Raw genomic sequence first — 19174 nt, forward strand, 5'->3', positions numbered from 1 at the left:
GGATGTTTGGGGGTTTGTGAATGGATGTTTGGGGGTTTGTGAATGGATGTTTGGGGGTTTGTGAATGGATGTTTGGGGGGGTTTGTGAATGGATGTTTGGAGGTTTGTGAATGGATGTTTGGGGGTTTGTGAATGGATGTTTGGGGGGTTTGTGAATGCACTTTGGGGTTTTTATTATTGAATGTTTTTGGGGTTTGTGGGTTTGGGGGTTTCTATTGCTGAATGGTTTGGGATTTGTGAATGGGTTGTGGGATTAGTGAATGGGTTTTGGGATTAGTGAATGGGTTTTGAGGTTAGTGAATAGGTTTTGGGATTAGTGAATGGGTTTTGGGATTAGTGAATGAGTTTGAGGTTAGTGAATGGGTTTTGGGATTAGTGAATGGGTTTTGGGATTAGTGAATGAGTTTTGAGGTTAGTGAATGGGTTTTGAGGTTAGTGAATGGGTTTTGGGATTAGTGAATGGGTTTTGGGATTAGTGAATGAGTTTTGAGGTTAGTGAATGGGTTTTGAGGTTAGTGAATGGGTTTTGGGATTTGTGAATGGGTTTTGGGATTAGTGAATGGGTTTTGGGATTAGTGAATGGGTTTTGAGGTTTGTGAATGGATGTTTGGAGTTTGTGAATGGATGTTTGGGGGGTTTGTGAATGGATGTTTGGGAGGTTTGTGAATGGATGTTTGGAGTTTGTGAATGGATGTTTGGGGGTTTGTGAATGGATGTTTGGGGGTTTGTGAATGGATGTTTATGGGTTTGTGAATGGATGTTTGGGGGGTTTGTGAATGGATGTTTGGAGTTTGTGAATGGATGTTTGGGGGGTTTGTGAATGGATGTATGGGAGGTTTGTGAATGGATGTTTGGAGTTTGTGAATGGATGTTTGGGGGTTTGTGAATGGATGTTTGGGGGTTTGTGAATGGATGTTTGGGGGTTTGTGAATGGATGTTTGGGGGTTTGTGAATGGATGTTTGGGGGGGTTTGTGAATGGATGTTTGGAGGTTTGTGAATGGATGTTTGGGGGTTTGTGAATGGATGTTTGGAGTTTGTGAATGGATGTTTGGGGGGTTTGTGAATGGATGTTTATGGGTTTGTGAATGGATGTTTGGGGGGTTTGTGAATGGATGTTTGGAGTTTGTGAATGGATGTTTGGGGGGTTTGTGAATGGATGTTTGGGGGGTTTGTGAATGGATGTTTGGGGGTTTGTGAATGGATGTTTGGGGGTTTGTGAATGGATGTTTGGGGGTTGTGAATGGATGTTTGGGGGTTTGTGAATGGATGTTTGGGGGGGTTTGTGAATGGATGTTTGGAGGTTTGTGAATGGATGTTTGGGGGTTTGTGAATGGATGTTGGGGGGGTTTGTGAATGGATGTTTGGGGGTTTGTGAATGGATGTTTGGAGGTTTGTGAATGGATGTTTGGGGGTTTGTGAATGGATGTTTGGAGGTTTGTGAATGGATGTTTGGGGGGTTTGTGAATGGATGTTTGGGGGGTTTGTGAATGCACTTTGGGGTTTTTATTATTGAATGTTTTTGGGGTTTGTGGGTTTGGGGGTTTCTATTGCTGAATGGTTTGGGATTTGTGAATGGGTTGTGGGATTAGTGAATGGGTTTTGGGATTAGTGAATGGGTTTTGAGGTTAGTGAATAGGTTTTGGGATTAGTGAATGGGTTTTGGGATTAGTGAATGAGTTTTGAGGTTAGTGAATGGGTTTTGGGATTAGTGAATGGGTTTTGGGATTAGTGAATGAGTTTTGAGGTTAGTGAATGGGTTTTGAGGTTAGTGAATGGGTTTTGGGATTAGTGAATGGGTTTTGGGATTAGTGAATGAGTTTTGAGGTTAGTGAATGGGTTTTGAGGTTAGTGAATGGGTTTTGGGATTTGTGAATGGGTTTTGGGATTAGTGAATGGGTTTTGGGATTAGTGAATGGGTTTTGAGGTTAGTGAATGGGTTTTGGGATTTGTGAATGGGTTTTGGGATTAGTGAATGGGTTTGGGGGTTTCTTTGTCGGACAGTTTTAAGGATGGATTCTGCTCAACAAAGCAAGGGTTGAAAACTCGTACCTTCTCTCCAGGAGTGACAGAGATCCTCCACACACAGTGTGTGAATGACGAATAGCCATTTGGGAAGCCGGGGGAAGAGAAGTTTCCCATGGAGTCTTGAAGGGTTTCCCCACATGCTGCCGAAACACAAGGAAAAGAACTTCCATCAGTTCTCCATACGGAGCAAACTTACTTGAAATGAAATGAAATGAAAATCGTTTATTGTCACAAGTAGGCTTCAAATTAAGTTACTGTGAAAAGCCCCTGGTCGCCACTGTTCGGGGAGGCTGGTACGGGAATTGAACCGTGCCTGGGGCCTGCCTGGGTCTGCTTTAAAACCCAGCGATTTAGTCCTGTGCTAAACCAGCCCTTGATTTTTAACCATCTGGGAAATTACAGCCAGATCTGCTGTACAAATGTTTGGAGCCGAAACATTTGTCAGTGAATGAATGAATTCAATGACTCCACAAGACTGTCATTTCCGTGGTGGAAACGTATCAACACCAAATAGGTATTGCTGAAAACAAAAAGACACGTGCTGTTGAAGCTCTTCATTTATCAGGGCAGACACAAGAATGCCAAATTTCAAAGGGAATAATAATATATACTGCATAAGAACATAAGAACTAGGAGCAGGAGTAGGCCATCTGGCCCCTCGAGCCTGCTCCGCCATTCAATTAGATCATGGCTGATCTTTTGTGGACTCAGCTCCACTTTCCGGCCCGAACACCATAACCCTTAGGTTAGAGGGAACCACCATTTTGAGGTGGCCTCTCTCCAATTTTATTTGACTCCTCATTCCCACGTTTGGTATTATTTTGACTTTTGTTTCATTCTGGACCATCAGGTAAAGGGCTTTCGTGCCAAAAGTAGGGACATCTTGATTCAAAGCCATGGTCCCAGGAAAAGGAGGTCAAACTGGTTTCCCATTAGATCAAGCAGTTCCTTCCCTCTTACCACAGCAATGTACGGCCACTAGCTTGGGAAAAACATGAGGAAAGGATGCTGACAGGTTGGCAAGTCGACTCCAATTGCTCCAGATCTTACCATGGAGAATGCATCCAGGAAATATTGTTCACCAGGCTTTTGTTTAATTTAAAAAAGGTTCAATGCCTGGACAAGTTCCTTTTGCCTGCAGACGGCAGGTCCCTGCCTATGAATTTATATATGTATATATCGCTCTTCTAGAAAGTGTAAGTGAACCGCATGACTGAAAGTTTTAAACAGCACATTCAGGATTGTTTAGCAAGTGCTGTCCAATCATGTTAGACATCATGGGCTGGGTATTCCGCTTCCCCCAGCCGTGTGTTTCTCGGTGGCCCACTGTTCGCTGCTGATGGGATTCTCTCTTTCTGCTGCTCGTCAATGGGATTTCCCATTGAAGACCACTCCACGACGCTGGGAAACCCATGGGCGGGTGGGGGGTGGGTAGGGGGGGGGGTTTGCTGTTGGTGGGGAAGTGTACCACAACGAGCGGAGAATTCCAGCCCACGTTTCGGGTTTTGCGAGCAAGGGCTGAATGAGTCAGTCTTTGGGGCTTGCAGCCTATGCACCCGTCACTGAAATTCATACACTAAATAAGCTCTGTGTTTTATACCCTCCAAGTAAAAGAGTGGCTTTATACAGGCGTTAAGACGAGAGTTCACAGGCCAGTAGTTATAACCCCGAGTCTCTCAACAGATCACCTGACTCACATCTCAAGAGAAATACCACAGCAAAATGAAACAAAAAGGCCGCAAATCAGTCAACCTGCCCCAGATATACGCCTAGCACATCTATGGATACATCTTCTCACCATCTAACCCTGGGCCTGTGTTGGTGCTTCAGCCAGGAACAGCTAAACCGCTCCACAAACACAGAGGGCACAATCTCCCCAAAAGGGAACAAAGTCTCAGAGCGAGAGCGTTTAGCCGCATGTTTCCGAGCACTTGTTGTGCAGAGAAACACATGGCTATTCAATGGGGCTCACTTTGAATAAGGGGCCTTAATGGGTGACCCGCGGCAGAGGCCAGACATGGCCCTGTTTTTTGACAATGGGGGAGGGGGGTTCCGCTTGTCGGAACTCCTCTTTGTAGTGAGAGATTGGGACGCCATTTTTAAATGCTGGGGGTCTCTAAACCCCATGGAGACTCCCACGAGTGCTATTCCATCTGGCCTCCGTTTGTGGGGACCAGTACCAAACGGCGCTCGCCCAAGGTTCCTGAGGTAAAGGGATTGAATCCTAAAGCTTCAGGTTCCTCTGGAATCTACACATTAGAGTAAGGCTTACTGCCTCGCTCCAATATGTACATTTGCTAAAAAGTGATCCTGCCCATTCCTCTTGCGTTGACTCTCACGGGGCGCTGCGTACCGGGTAGATCCCAGGAGCGGGGTCTCCCGGCTTTCATCGGCCACGCTGCGTCACGGCGAGCTGCTTTTCCGATGCAGTGTGGCCGGAATATCGTGCCCAGAGTCTCTGCTTTGTGAGTGAGATAACGGGGGTGGGGGGGAGAATCAGACACACTGAAACAATCAGCAACACTGGCTCAGTAGTGCTTTTGTGAGGGCATATGGGGAGATCTGGGAGCAGACAAAATGGACACCAACGGAAGTATTTTTATCAGCAGTGCCAGATGGATTCTGGTACTGGAGGAGGCTCTGCTGCAAGGTAACTAAGGCCCCATCTGCCCCCCTCAGGTGGACAGAAGAAGAGCATGGAGGGTTTCACCAGCCTCCTGGTCAGTATTTATGCTGCAGCCAACAGTACCAAATCCGTTTAGCTAGTCACTGTAGGATTTTGCTGTGTGTACATTGGCTGCTGTGTTTCTACATTACCAATGGCGCCTGCATTTCAAAAACGTCTAATTGACTGCACAGCGCTTTGGGACAGAGGCGGGACAGAAAGGCAAAGGCCGTCCTCTGTGTTTCCATCCATTTGTCGGAGGCTTCAGAAGTGCTCGGTCGCCTCACGGTTTTACTGGAAAAGTTGCCTCTCCCTGTTCGAGAAACCCATCCCCTCTTACCCACATTTCACAACCCAGCCTTTCCTGTTCACTGCAGCCAAGAATGGTGCTAGACTCAATAACGCTGGGCTACGCAGAGCCAAGTGCAGTCCCAGACACCACACGGCATTGGTCTTATCACCACGTCACCTATTTCTTAACAGTCAGCAAACATCCTTTTTTATTCTCTCTGTGATCCTTCCTGTAACTTGACCTTTTCCATGCAATGCCGGATTGCTCATTGCAATTGTCCTGGAGGGCTAGCGATAAGACAGCTGACCCACTTCAGAGAGCAGCTACGTCAGCCATGTTGGTGTGGGTCAGGAGCCCCATATAGGCCAGAATGGGCAGGCACGGCAGGTTTCCCCTCCCTACAGGACATTAGTGAACCAGTTGGGGTTTTTAAACATTGAATTGCACAGTGTGTACAGCACAAAAACAGACCATTCAGACACGGACTAATTGCCAATTAACATTAGTGCCACACTACTACCAGACAAGGATTATCTCCGACTTATGATTGGCTGGCCCATTCCTAATTGCTCTCGAAATGAGTGGAGTGCGAGACCATTTTCAGAAGGGCAGCTAAGAGTTAATCACATTGCTCTGTGTGTGTGTGTGTGTGTGTGTGTGTGTGTGTGTGGGGGGGGGGCCTGAGTCACATGTAGGCCAGACCGGGTAAGGACGGCAGATTTCCTTCCCTGAAGGACATTAGTGGCCCAGATAGGTTTTTAAACAAAATTTAAAAATTTTGAGTACCCAATTATTATTTTTTCCCCAATTAAGGTGCAATTTTTAGCGTGGCCAATCCATCTACCCTGCACATCTTTGGGTTGTGGGGGTGAGACACACGCAGACACGGGGAGAATGTGCAAACTCCACACGGAGAGTGACCCGGGGCGGAGATCAAACCCGAGTCCTCGACGCCGCGAGGCAGCAGTGCTAACCACTGTGCCGCCGTGCCGCCCCGCCCAGATGGGTTATACATCAATCGACAACAGTTCCGTGGTCACCGATACCGAGATTTCAGTTCCAAATTTAATTAACTGAATTTAAATTCCACCGGCTGCTGTGGTGGGATTTGAACCCATGTCCCCCAGAGCATTAGCCTGGGGCCTTTGGATTCCGATTGCCAGTCTCCCCCAACATATACCAATTTGCTCACTTTGTTGATGAAGTCCCTGTAAACAAGTGGGCGCTCTTTAATATCCCTGCTCGTCTCTTAAAGCCAGCTCAATCCTTCACCTTCATTCTTGGTTAGGAACACGGTTTCCGCAGAAACAAAAAAAAGGCAAATCTCTCCGGTTTGGACGGGTTCGCTGAATAAACATCGGCAGCAGAGAAGCCCACACTTGTGGCATTTTACTCTTTAATCAACTGGGAGCAAATAGCGTTGGCAAGGCCGAGAGAGAGAGAATGAGAGAGTGGGGGTCGAGGGGGAACTGCGAGGTCAGCGACGTTACCCAGGCAAAGCAAAGAATAGACAAAGCTCCGCTCCTGATGGATGGCGGCAGTGATATTAAAACGCGGGCTGAAAAAGTGCTTGGATTGCAGTTTCCACCGAGCTCCGCTCCCTCTGAAGAATGAGCAGCCAGCCAAATATTTGACAAGCCGACAGCATCTGGACGGGCCAAGCATCTGGACAGCACATGAGCAAACAGCTCACCCTGTCCTAGCTGCTTGGACACAGTATTCTTGACTCCATCCCTGCACTCCAAGGAATACGGGGGAAGGAGGAGGATATCAAGTGAGCAGAGACGCACATTATGGAAGTAAATTGTCTCTCGGTTGCCTCACGACTGATTCCGACAACTGGTTGCAGGAGTTCACACATGCTCAAGCTGCCAACAAGAGACACACAAATGTTGGAAATTTGAAATGATAAAATAAATGTGTCAGATATTAAAAATTCTGCCCCATTACCTGCTCCCCCAAGAAATCCTGACTGGGGGAATGAATTCCTGCATTGAGACTGACACCGTTCAACAGATAGTATGGGGAGGTGGGGTGCTGGGCGAGGGAGGGGGGTACACGGGAAAAGGATAACTCGAGGCTGTCGATATAAGATAGTCACCGAGAAATCTGATGAGGAATTCAGAAGAAATTGGAATATATATATAATGCCAGTACACTAAAGGGTTACCAGCTGAATCTGTTTGTAAATCAAACACTAGAGGGCGTTACTAATTCACTGTATATAAGACAGCATCTCTAGGAATTCTGGGAGTAGCTGAAGAAAATATGATGAGACCAGAGTGAGAATTGAATGAAGAGACATAGCACGAGGTCAAGTCATAGTGTAGTTTAATAGTTAGATAGAATATTGAATGCTGTACTACAGATTCACTATCATTAGTTTATTATCTGTAACTCAGTAGTGTGTGCAAACTTAATTTAGTTTGATGTGGAGACGCCGGCGGTGGGCACAGTAGGAAGTCTTGCAACACCAGGTTAAAGTCCAATAGGTCTGTTTCAAATCACTAGCTTTCAGAGCACAGCTCCTTCCTCAGGTGAATGAAGAGGTATGTTCCAGAAACATAAAAATAGACAAACTCAATGATGCAAGACGATACTTTGAATGCGAGTCTTGACCGGTTAATTAAGTCTTTACAGGTCCAGACGGAGCAACTGGAGAGAGAGATAATCACAGATTAAAGAGATGTGAATTGTCTCAGGCCAGGACAGTTGGGAGGATTTCGCAAGCCCTGGCCGATGGTGGGGGATGAATGTAATGCGACATGAATCCCAGGTCCCGGTTGAGGCCACGCTCATGTGTGCGGAACTTGGCTATAGGTTTCTGCTCGGCGATTCTGCATTGTCGTACGTCCTGAAGGCTGCCTTGGAGAACGCTTACCAGAAGATCAGAGGCTGAATGCCCTTGACTGCTGAAGTGTTCCCTGACTGGAAGGGAACATTCCTGCCTGGCGATTGCCTGCCCCAGATCTGGAATGAGGAGGAATCCCTCACCCCCACGAAACCCGGGCCAGTGGTGGGCCATTGGCAGGACTGGAAGATCCCACCACCGTGAACAGAATCTTCACAGAGCAGAAGGAGGCCATCGAGTCTGCCCTGGCTCACTGAAAGGGCATTCTACCCAGTCACATCACTTCCCTCACATCACTTTTCTTGCCAATCATTTTGAATCCGCGCCTTCTAGACCTTGATGCTCTCTTCAGTGGGAACAGTATCTCACCATTCACCCTGTCCACACCTCTTGAACACCTAGGTCGGGTCGCCACTCAGCCTTCTTTTCTCAAGGAAATCAGATCCAATCTCTCCTCACAGCTACAGTTGTTTATCTCTGGAATCTTGTGAATCTCCTCAGTACTCTCTCCAATGTCTGTACATCCTTCCCCAAGTATGTTGCCCAGAACAGGACGCAGTACTCCAGATGAGGCCTACCTAGTGCCTTCCTTACTCTTGTACTCAATGGCTCTATGAACAAAGCCTAAGATACTATTAACTTCTCTCTCAACTAGCCGTGCCACCTTCAATGACTTCTGTACATATACACCGAGATACCAAACAGCCCACCTACCCAATCCTTCAAGCATCACTGGCCCCACATGGGGCAGAGTCTGCAGATCCTGTATTGGACTGATCTGCCGCCTAAGAACCCATCGAGCTGGAGCAGTAACAAGTCAACCTTGATCGTGAGGGACTGCCAAAGAAGAAGGCGGCTGGCTGGAGCATAACCTCTACCCGTTTGTAACCTAGTCTTCTAATCGGGATATTAAAAAGCCAGCTTTCCATTTACTTTTTTGGTTACTTTCTGCATCTCCGTTTTGAGCTAAGAGTTGAGGAGCCCATCACATTCATCGTACTCCCGAGACTCCGAAGACTCCACAATGCCTCTACTCCGCACAGGGCGATGTCCTTGTCTGAGATTCCGCTTCCCCTCCCCCGTCACAGGACAGGCTTCGTGCTCCCCCCTCAACACACAGGAGAATTGGCCGTCCACCATCGAGGAACAAAGGAAGGTGCACACTCTGCTACTGACTGACTTGCAATTAGGTTGACCGCAAACACTCTTTAATTTGCACAAAGAGCTGTTGTCGGGATCGAAATTAAATAATGTGCTTTCAACCAGGAGGAAGGACGTTGGAGCCAGCCCCTCATTAGCACAACTTGGCACTCGGCTCATCCTGTTGCCTGATGCAAAAGTCGTAAACTTAATGAAGGGCAATTGTGCAGAGGGGGACCAGTCAGTCGCTTATTAACCTCTCACTGAATAAACAGTCCTAATACCAAAACCAGGTCAATGTCAGCCTGCTGCTGCTGCAGCCCGAGGGTGTTCGTTGCTGACTAAGCTGAAAGGGATATGGTAATGAAAAACACATTGGAGAGCCCAAACAGCTCCTTCCAGTCAATGACCTCTGTGGGGTTGCATCACCGAGCAGCAGGGCGTACACAGGTTACGGGTGACCGACCTTTTATTTCATGGGGACGATGCCCTATTATACCGGGTGTACTTCATGTTTCAGCTTGCAACAGGGGGTATGATGCATTGGTTTGGACTGGCATCGGCTGACAGCCAGAAGACTGTCCGAAACCCCCTGGATTAAAGGTCACCGCCAACAGTACACAGTGTGAAAGGCTCCGCGTTGCACTTTTTGTTTTCTTTTATAAATTTAGAGTACCCAATAAATTTTTTCCAATTAAGGGGCAATTTAGCGTGGCCAATCCACCTACCCTGCACATCTTTTTGGGTTGTGGGGGTGAGACTCACGCAGACACGGGGAGAATGAGCAAACTCCACACGGTCAATGACTTAGAGCCGAGATCGAATCTGGGCCCCGTGAGGCAGCGGTGCTAACCACTGCCTGACCGTGATGCCCTTTGTCGCTTTATTAAGAGCCGGAAGGGAGCTTCTTTAAAGAGAGTCTAAACTCCAAAATATCCTCGCAGCGTTAAGGAAAGGAATATGTGACGCGGACACAGTTAGCCCACGAGAGGTGCGCTCTGCAGAAAGCTGACGGGAAGCACAGAGCTCACACAGGAAACCCAACAGAGTGCCTCCCGTACTAGGGGCTGATTTAGCACAGGGCTAAATCGCTGGCTTTGAAAGCAGACCAAGGCAGGCCAGCAGCACGGTTCAATTCCTGTACCAGCCTCCCCAAACAGGCGCCGGAATGTGGCGACTAGGGGCTTTTCACAGTAACTTCATTTGAAGCCTACTCGTGACAATAAGCGATTTTCATTTCATTTTTCATTCAGTGAAAAATAAAAGTTCGGAAAGCATTTCTCGGGTCTTAGATTCCATCAGGAGGCCGTTTGGCCCACTGTGTCTGTGCCAGCTCTTCACAAGCGCTGTCCAGTTTATTCCGACTCCTCCCTGCTCTCCCCCCCCCACCCCCACCCTTCCAGGGATTTATGCAATCCCTATTGGAAAGCCACTGCTGAATCTCCTCCCGCTGTCCTTTCAGCTACAGCCAGATCATACTAACTCGCTGGGTCGAAAAAAAAATTCCCATCTTCTTACACACTGTGTGCTTATCTCACTCAATCCGATTGCGAACTAAATGTTCAGCCAGCTGTTAATGCAAACAGCAAGGCTTTGGTTGCTGTTCGCTGTTTGAATCTGGCTGAGACTCTCTGCGGCTTGTATGCTGTTGTTCTCAGTTCTCGCCCGTGTCTTTCTTGATTCACACTGCGATATGTATTTGCGAACACAGGCTGAAAATGTAAAATAATTAAAATCACACAAAAGGACTTGGACTGGGGAGAAATGCCAAGGTGATCCCTTAGTGGGTGCATGCCCACTAGCTCCATAACTCTCAATAGACCGTTTTTTTTAATAAGGCGGACACTGGATACCGATTCATACTCAAACTAAACTTAATTTCGACCACACGTTACACAGCCTTCCGAATACAAAGCAGAGTCTGTGCTTCTGAAGAACTTGTGATATTCTTTTCACAAATAAAACGGATCAGAGGCTGGGATGGATTAGGTGGTATATTTACAGCATTCATATGTTTATTGACGTGTTTTCTTACCAAAGGAAAGACACACTTGCCCCAGAGGGAGTGCAACGAAGATTCACTGGGCTGATTGCTGGGAGGAAGGGATTGTCCTCGAAGGAGAGACTGAGTAGATGAGGCGCCCGATCGAACGGCTTCGCTGCTCCGGACTCGGGACACGACAAGGCCATTAATCCTCTCGTGGGATTTACGACGCTTGGGACGGGACCTCGCAAGACGTCACGCTGGGCGGGATCCAGATTTGCATCGGAGTCTCCCAAGGACCTGGATCAAACGTCCACGCCTGGGAGACCTCGCCGTGGATCAGGCATAACGGCACTCCCAGGCGATCGGAGGCCCCTGGAAAGTTGGGCTCTGGCAGTGCGGAACCCTGGCACCCCGATGCCACCCAGACACCTTGGCAGTGCCGGCGTGGCATCTTGACACTGCCACCCGGGCACCCTGGCAGTGCCGGCATGCCATCTCAGCACTGCCGCCTGGGCACCCTGGCAGTGCTCGGGTGCCAGGTTGCCCATCGATCAAAATCTGTCTAACGCAACCCTGAATATATTCAATGACCCGGGGAGAGAATTCCACAGACTAATGACCCTCATTGAGTATATTCAAGAAAGTCAATGGATTTTTGGGAACTAAGACATGTGATGATAGCGTGGGGAGTCAGAATTGTGGGAAGTCAGTCATGATCTTACTGAATGCTGGAGCAGGCACGAAGGGGCAACTGCCGCTCAGCTCATATTTCTTATGTTCGTACTAATCAGAGTTATGTAGTGTCAGGATTGTCTGGCGAAGGGGAGAGACGATAAAGCTGGACAATATAAAAATGATCTATGTTTGCTAAATGATTTAGAACAACATCTGGACCTGGAATGGAACCGACAAGTAAATTAAAGGCAGCATTTGGGCACAAGGCCTTAATCTCATTGCAGTCTTCAGTGTTTGGGTAAACACTCCCACAGGGAGACATTATTTTTCCCACTCTAGTAAATCCGTAGCAAATCTACTGTTCCAGTAGATCAAAACCTCAGACAATGAGCAGGGACGAGTGACTCAGACCATTGGGAAGAATGAGTTGAGAGAGATTGATTTTTTTTAAATCTCCAAAACGTGTAGAATTTTTGTGAGAATCGATTTTGTCCTCACACGGTTACAGGACAGGAGGGGTTTCACGCTGGCTTAGTGCTGTCGGAATGAAGGGAATGCTCTCGGAGAATGCGGCAGTATTGGAATCAAATTTAGGTGCATCAGTCTCCTGCAGTTTGACCATTGGCTCGCCCGACTTTAGTCAGCAAATAAATTGAACCTTTGAAGGGGGCAGCCTTCACAATGTCAGCTAGATGTGGCCTGTTGGAAGATGCATCCTGGCCATGATATGTGTCTGGCCTCTTCGGAATCTGTGCTATTTTTACAGTTGCTTCCGTCGACCACCTTCGCGGCTGACACGTCACTCCTCCAAGCGCCCTTTCCTCCAGTTCATGGCCCAGGGATAAACAGGAGGAACCCGAGCCACGGTTTCATTCCAGCTCTCGCTTGCCAAGGGACGAGCCAGATTCCAAACGCACTGCCAACATCACTTCAGCCAAGAGGATTAAGCGATTAGAGACTTTGAAATGCATTCTTCTTTCAGACTCCTCTCAATGACACCAAGGTCTCCGCAAGACTCCGCAAGACAGATCAGCTGAGCACTGCAGCCACGTTTAACACAAGTGCTCATCTGTCTTGCATCAATGTGTGTGTGTTATGCCCCAGATTATTAGAGTACATTCCATTCCAAAACAGAAGGACGTGCAAGTCTTTATCTCTCTTCAAATAAATGCTTACGTTTTCGAGGAAATATTTTGGTTTTGAAGCATTTACATCTCAAATTTCAACACTAATTTTCCTCCTGTTCAGGCTCATTGGGTGTTGGACGCCGCACGATGGGAGAGATTCACTGGTCTCTGGGCCTAACGAAAGGCGGAACCTGTTAATTTGCAACATTTTGCACACCTAGTAATCTCCCTCCGTGAAAGCAGCAACGTGTCCAAAAAAAAAATAAGTGTCACAAGGAGAAGTCAAAGAACCATGAGGGGAGTTGTCATAACGGGCACGGGACAGTGGGATTGATGAATTTCCCGGAGGTTCCCGTGGAGTAGGAGCTCCCCCGCTGAGGGGTGGGGGAACTCCATTAAGCTACTCATAAAAGGTCCGCCAGTAAACCACCAACCATGGAGAGACCCGGTGGGAATGTACCTGGAGTTTTACGTAACTTAACTGTAACTGTAAATAAATCAAAGTTCTTTAATCTTACTAAAGGAGCTCTGAGAGGAAGGTTCCCTTTTAAACGCCGGGCAAGAAGCAGATCGCTTGAAAGGGGTTGGGTAGCATTGGGTGGCGCAGTTATGTGATTTAATAGAATGAGATTCTTGATGCCAAAAATCTGTTGCTGTTGGTCATGGCAAGTTGGAAAAACCAATAGAATGTTCACAAGATTAAAATGGACAACACAGGGCGGCAGGGTGGCGCAGTGGTTAGCACTGCTGCCTCGCGGCACTGAGGATCCGGGTTCTATCCCGGCCCCGGGTCATTGTCCGTGTGCCGTTTGCACATTCTCCCCGTGTCTGCGTGGGTCTCACCCCCACAACCCAAAACGATGTGCAGGGTCGGTGAAATTGGCCACGCTAAATTACCCCTTAATTTGAAAAAAAAAAGAATTGGATACTCTAAATTGAAAAAAATTGTATTCTTAAATAATGGACAACAAAATGGAACATGCTGCAACTCGCTGAAGAAGCACAATCAAGATATCATGGGTCGGAAGCTCGCCTTGCGAACCTGAAGGACGAGATTTCATTTTGGTCGCTGCAAATGTGTTTTGCTGTTAACCGTTGCTGTGCAGAACACAGAGCATTTCCAAACAATGACTTGCACTTAACGTGGCCTTCAACGCACAGCATGATCACGAGTGGCTCCACTGTGGTCCAAGGAGCCCATGATAAGATCTAATTCCACCTCCTCCAGGTACTACTTTTAAAAATAAATTTAAAGTGCCCAATTTTTTTTCCCCAATTAAGGGGCAATTTAGCCGGGCCAATCCTCCTACCCTGCACATCTTTGGATTGTGGGGGTGAGACTCACATAGACACGGGGAGGATGTGCAAACTCCACACGGACAGTGACCCGGGGCCGGGATCGAAACAAGGTCCTCGGCGCTGTGGGGCAGCAGTGCTAACCACTGCGCCACCATGCCGCCTTCCTTCAGGTACTAATGCTGTAAGAGGGCAATGGCAACAATGGATGCCGCTGGTGGGTCCATAATTATGCTTGGCAAAGTACTGCTGTGAGTGGTTTGCCGTTGCCTTCTGCAGCACGGCTGACCACGAAACGGTCTCGCCCCTTACCATCTGCTATTAGGCATATTGAAAGGAATTCAAGACTGATAATCAGCCAATTTGGCCACATTATACGCGCACCTTCCCCCCCCCCCCCCCCCCCCCCCCCGCCCGCCCGCCCGCCGCCGCCCTTTACCACCAAGCCAACCTCACCCCATCGCCAATCTCAACCCACTTTGGTCTGCTGCTTGCTTGCTACTTCCACTGGCTGCTTTGAATGAAAAGCCAAATATAGCAGCATTATTAAACAGCACAGTTTGTGATCTCTCAGTGCATTTTTCCAACACGCCCTCCAACTTGATCTGCTCCTTCACTGAACTCCCAATAGTTATGCAATGAAAAACGTGTATGTATGTGAGATTCAAAGGCTTAACGTCACAATGTTGGATGAAATGCTGGCTTTCTGCCAGACACAATATTAGATGTCTCTCTTGATACTTGCTTTGGGAATTTAATCATTGGCCCCCACTCATTTTCAAAGAACAAAGAACAATACAGCAGACGAATAGGCCCTTCGGCCCTCCAAGCCTGTACCAGCCATGATACCAACCTTTGCCAAAACCCTCAGCACTTCCTTGTGCTGTATCCCTCTATACCCATCCTATCCATGTGTTTGTCAAGATGTGTTTTGAACGCCGTTAATGTATCTGCTTCCACAACCTCCCCTGGCAACGCGTTCCAGGCACTCACCACCCTCTGTGTAAAAAACCTGCCTCGCACATCTCCTCTAAACTTTGCCCCACGGACCTTAAACCTATGCCCCCTGGTGACTGACCCCTCCACCCTGGGAAACAGTGCCTGCCCATCCACTCTATCCATGCCCCTCATAATCTTGTAGACCTCTATCAGGGCAACCCTCAACCTCCGTCTTTCTAATTAAAACAGTATTTTTATTTTGAAGGGGTGGAGTTTTACCTCAGGGGCCCTAAAGTTTTGGTCGGAATGAAGGATTCACTGACTTTCAATGTTCAACACACACTGGAGTGTAAACTCCTCCATTGCAACCTTTTTTCCAATTTTATTGAATAATCTCCTCTTTTCTAACCGTTCCTGACACCATATAACACACAACAGGACACACACCGTGCCAAAACATAACACAACTTTCCACATGTCCCAGCCATTTCTTGAACCCGAGTACGAACCTACCGAGGTGAAATGTATCCTCACTTTCTTTTTTAAACCCAAAGCCACGCGGGTAAACACTACTTCCTAACACTCTCACTCAGATCTCCAAAGTACCTCCAAAGCTGGGCTCATCTCGCACATGTACTCCCAGCCACATCTGTGGTTAGACCACACTGAAGACTGCGCAGTTCCAGTCGCCTTATTATAAAAAGGATATAGAGGCACTGGAGAGTGCGCGGAGAGGATTTACAAGGACAATAGCAGCAATATGTGGTGCACATATCACAAAAGGATCGACAGGCTGGGTCTCTTTCCTCGTGAAAAGAGGCGGCCGAGTGGGTGACCTAATCGAGCACTTTAAAACTCTGAAAGGTTTTTGATGGCGTGGATACAAAGAGAATGTTTCCTCTAGTGGGGAAGGAGCGTAACGTCGAGCTACGATAGTCACCCGAGAAATCCGACAGGGAATTCGGAAGCAACCTCTTCACCACATAGAGTGTGGAGAATGGGGAACTTGAGACCACAAGGAGTGGTTGCAGTGAATAGTGCGGATATGTTTCAGGGGGAACTAGACAAATATATGAAGGGAAGGGAATAGAGGGTAGATCCTGTGCTCTGGTAAAAAGAGCTAGTCACCCACACGCCATCACAGTGGAGCCGCGTTTACAGTTCAACAACAGCTCAGCAACGGGCAAGGGGACTGAGAGGCTCTGCTGTCAGCCGCCCTCCTAGCATTATCTGCCTGAGAACACAGTGGCACAAGTTAACCATTCATACAAGAGGCAGGGCTTCCTCTCCTGATTACCATCAATGATGTCCTCTTCGGAGGACAGCAGGAGTGGAATGACCTTTTCCCCCCCTTTTTTTGTGGGTGTCCGCATTTATTGCCTTCCCTAATTACCCTTGAGGGGGCAGTTAAGAGTCAACCATATTGCTGTGGGGTCTGGAGTCACATGGAGGCCAAACCGAGTAAGGACGGCAGATTTCCTCCCCTAAAGGGGATTAGTGAACCAGATGGGTTTTTACATCAATCGCTCCATGGTCATCATTAGACTTAATTCCAGATTTTTATTAAATTCAAATTTCACCATCTGCAGTGGCGGGATTTGAACCTGAGTCTCTGGTTTATCCTGGGTCTCTGGTTTACTAGTCCAGCGACAATACCACTAGGCCACCGCCAGCTATCGCACAGCTAGAGTGAGGAATGGATGCTGTGGCGCCTGATGATGTTGAACTGTAGCACTCTGAGGGGGAGGTGAGGGAACCAAAAAGCATTAAAATGCAGAGCGTATCTTTCCAACCTGGAACTTTTCACACACACCTTAAATAACAGGATTTGCTGTCAGCCATTTTTATTGTGTTACCGTAAAATGAAGTGTTACAGTTTCATTCAGTAGTTAAACAAACCTGCAGACGTGTCTCCCTCGCTGCTTTTCCGTGACAATCTGTTTTCAACTCAACAGTGCTCCAGATTTAGACTGCCACTCACAACAAAACTCGTGCACAGCCCTGCAAAGGTGCTGCAGGTTAAACTGTACAGGAGTGAGGAAGGGCCTCTCCCCAAATGCTCGCTCTCGTCCAGAATCTCATTCCACCCTTTAACATTTCCAGTCTTTCATCTTAATTCCTACTCATAGCAGGAGTTAATTGGCCTTCCTCCTGTGCTTGGCACAGCCAAGTTCGGGAATGTGTCACGAGGCTGCAGCCAATGTTATAATGTCTATGAGAGGGAAGCACGGTGGCCTAGTGGTTAGCACAACCGCCTCACGGCGCTGAGGTCCCAGGTTCGATCCCGGCTCTGGGTCACTGTCCGTGTGGAGTTTGCACATTCTCCCCGTGTCTGCGTGGGTTTCACCCCCACAACCCAAAAATGTGCAGAGTAGGTGGATTGGCCATGCTAAATTGCCCCTTAATTAGAAAAAATAATTGGCTAATCTAAATTAAAAAAAAAAAAAAATAATGTCTATGAGCATTTTTTAAAATGGCACTTTGGCCTCCCGAAGCCAACGAGGAATGAACTGTGGCCCTGACTCACGTTCTCACGGACTGAGCCACCTTGTTTCATTCTGACACCACTGGGCTGCCTCAGCATGATTCACAGAGTGATACACGGCCGAAGTAGGTCATTCATTGTTTATTAAATTCAATACATTCATGCCAATCCGCCTGGGCCACTTCCCGTTTCAACTCTGTTCAGTACGCTTACATTTTGTACCTTGCCCTTTTCCACAACTATTCTGAACTAGCTGAGGTTGTGATCGCTGTTGCCTAGATGTTCCCCCATTGAAACGTGCTCCACTTCACTCCCTCAAACTAAATCCAGAGATGTTTCCTTCTTCATGGAAAATTATTTCTACACCTGCTCTTACACACCTCATAATACCCTGCACAACTGTGAGTGCTATGGCCCAACTTTGCTTTGATCTTATTCCTCCTAGAGTCACTTGACTAGAGGAAACCTGAACATAGCTTGTACATTGCACTCCCAAACATTGCACTCCCAAACACTACATATATATAGTTATGCTGGCGAACACCAATAGAAATTTGATGCCAGCAATAGCTCACAGACAGTGCTGAAATGAATGACCAGTTAACCTCAATTCAGTGGTTATAATTGAGGGGGAAATGTTGGCCAGGAGGCTGGGGAAACAACTTTTTTGTCTTCAAACACTGCCACGGGTATTTTAACATTCATTCAAACTGGCTTCACATAGGCAGAGTCCTCCGATTAATGTCTCATCGTGCAGACTGCACATTCGACAACACAACACTCTGTCTGCAGCATGGTGGCCAGGTCTGCTGCCTCACAGCGCCACAGGCCCAGGTTCGATTCCGACCTTGGGTTCCTGATTGCCTGTGCAGTTTGCACGTTCTCCCAGTTTCTGCCTGGGCTTCCTCCGGGTGCTCTGGTTTCCTCCCACAGTCCAAAGATGTGCAGGTTAGGTGGATTGGTTATGCTCAATTTCCCCTTTGTGTCCAAGGATGTGCACGTTTGGTGGGGTTATTGGGTTATGGGCAGGGGAGGGGGCCTGGGTAGGGTCCTTTTTCAGAGGGTTGGTGTAGACTCAATGGGCTAAATGGCCTCCTCCATCACCGTGGGAGCTCTATGGTTCAATGGATACAGACTCATGTCCTAGAGTGGGACTTGAACCTGCCACTATTTAACCTGGAGACAAGTGAGCCAAGCCAAGATGTAAAATGCACACTGAATGCTCTGCGTGTGGAAGTGTCGCATGGTCCTATTCGTATCATTCCCCATCTGGGGACTATGTGCAAGGAGAGGTTTAGCCACCACGTGCTTCGAAGACAGTCTGAAAGGAGAGAGAGAGATCCAGGGTTGTCGGTTAAAAGAATGAGTGTGCGCAAAGGCTGAATGTTCTCAGCAAGCATTCTGTACCTAACCTTCTGAGTGTCGGGTTTCGACCAGGGAAGTCGGAACACAGCTGGTTTGCATCACAAAACATCTGGAAGCAGAATCCTGTGCTCTGGTAAGAGGAGCTCTTCACCCGCACGAGATCACAGAGGAGCTGAGCTCACAGTTCAGCAATGGGCGTGGAGACTGAGTGACTGTGCCCCCCCCCCCCCCCCCCCCCCCCCACACACACACACACACACCACACCACACACTTTTATTTAATCTGTTGACTTCATTGGGAGACTATTCTCGGTGCTGCAGCAGAA

The 19174-nt window shown here is 47.8% G+C and overlaps 1 protein-coding gene across 1 annotated transcript in view; it reads right to left on the reverse strand.

The window, feature by feature from the left end:
• LOC119957338 (bone morphogenetic protein 1-like) overlaps positions 1-19174 on the reverse strand; it is a 233737-nt gene that overhangs the window by 33165 nt on the left and 181398 nt on the right. The window contains 1 exon segment of the mRNA XM_038785238.1: positions 2051-2166. Coding sequence (XP_038641166.1) covers positions 2051-2166 — 116 coding nt within the window.

This window comes from Scyliorhinus canicula, chromosome 26 (genome assembly GCF_902713615.1).
Source record: "Scyliorhinus canicula chromosome 26, sScyCan1.1, whole genome shotgun sequence".
Lineage (NCBI taxonomy): Eukaryota > Metazoa > Chordata > Chondrichthyes > Carcharhiniformes > Scyliorhinidae > Scyliorhinus > Scyliorhinus canicula.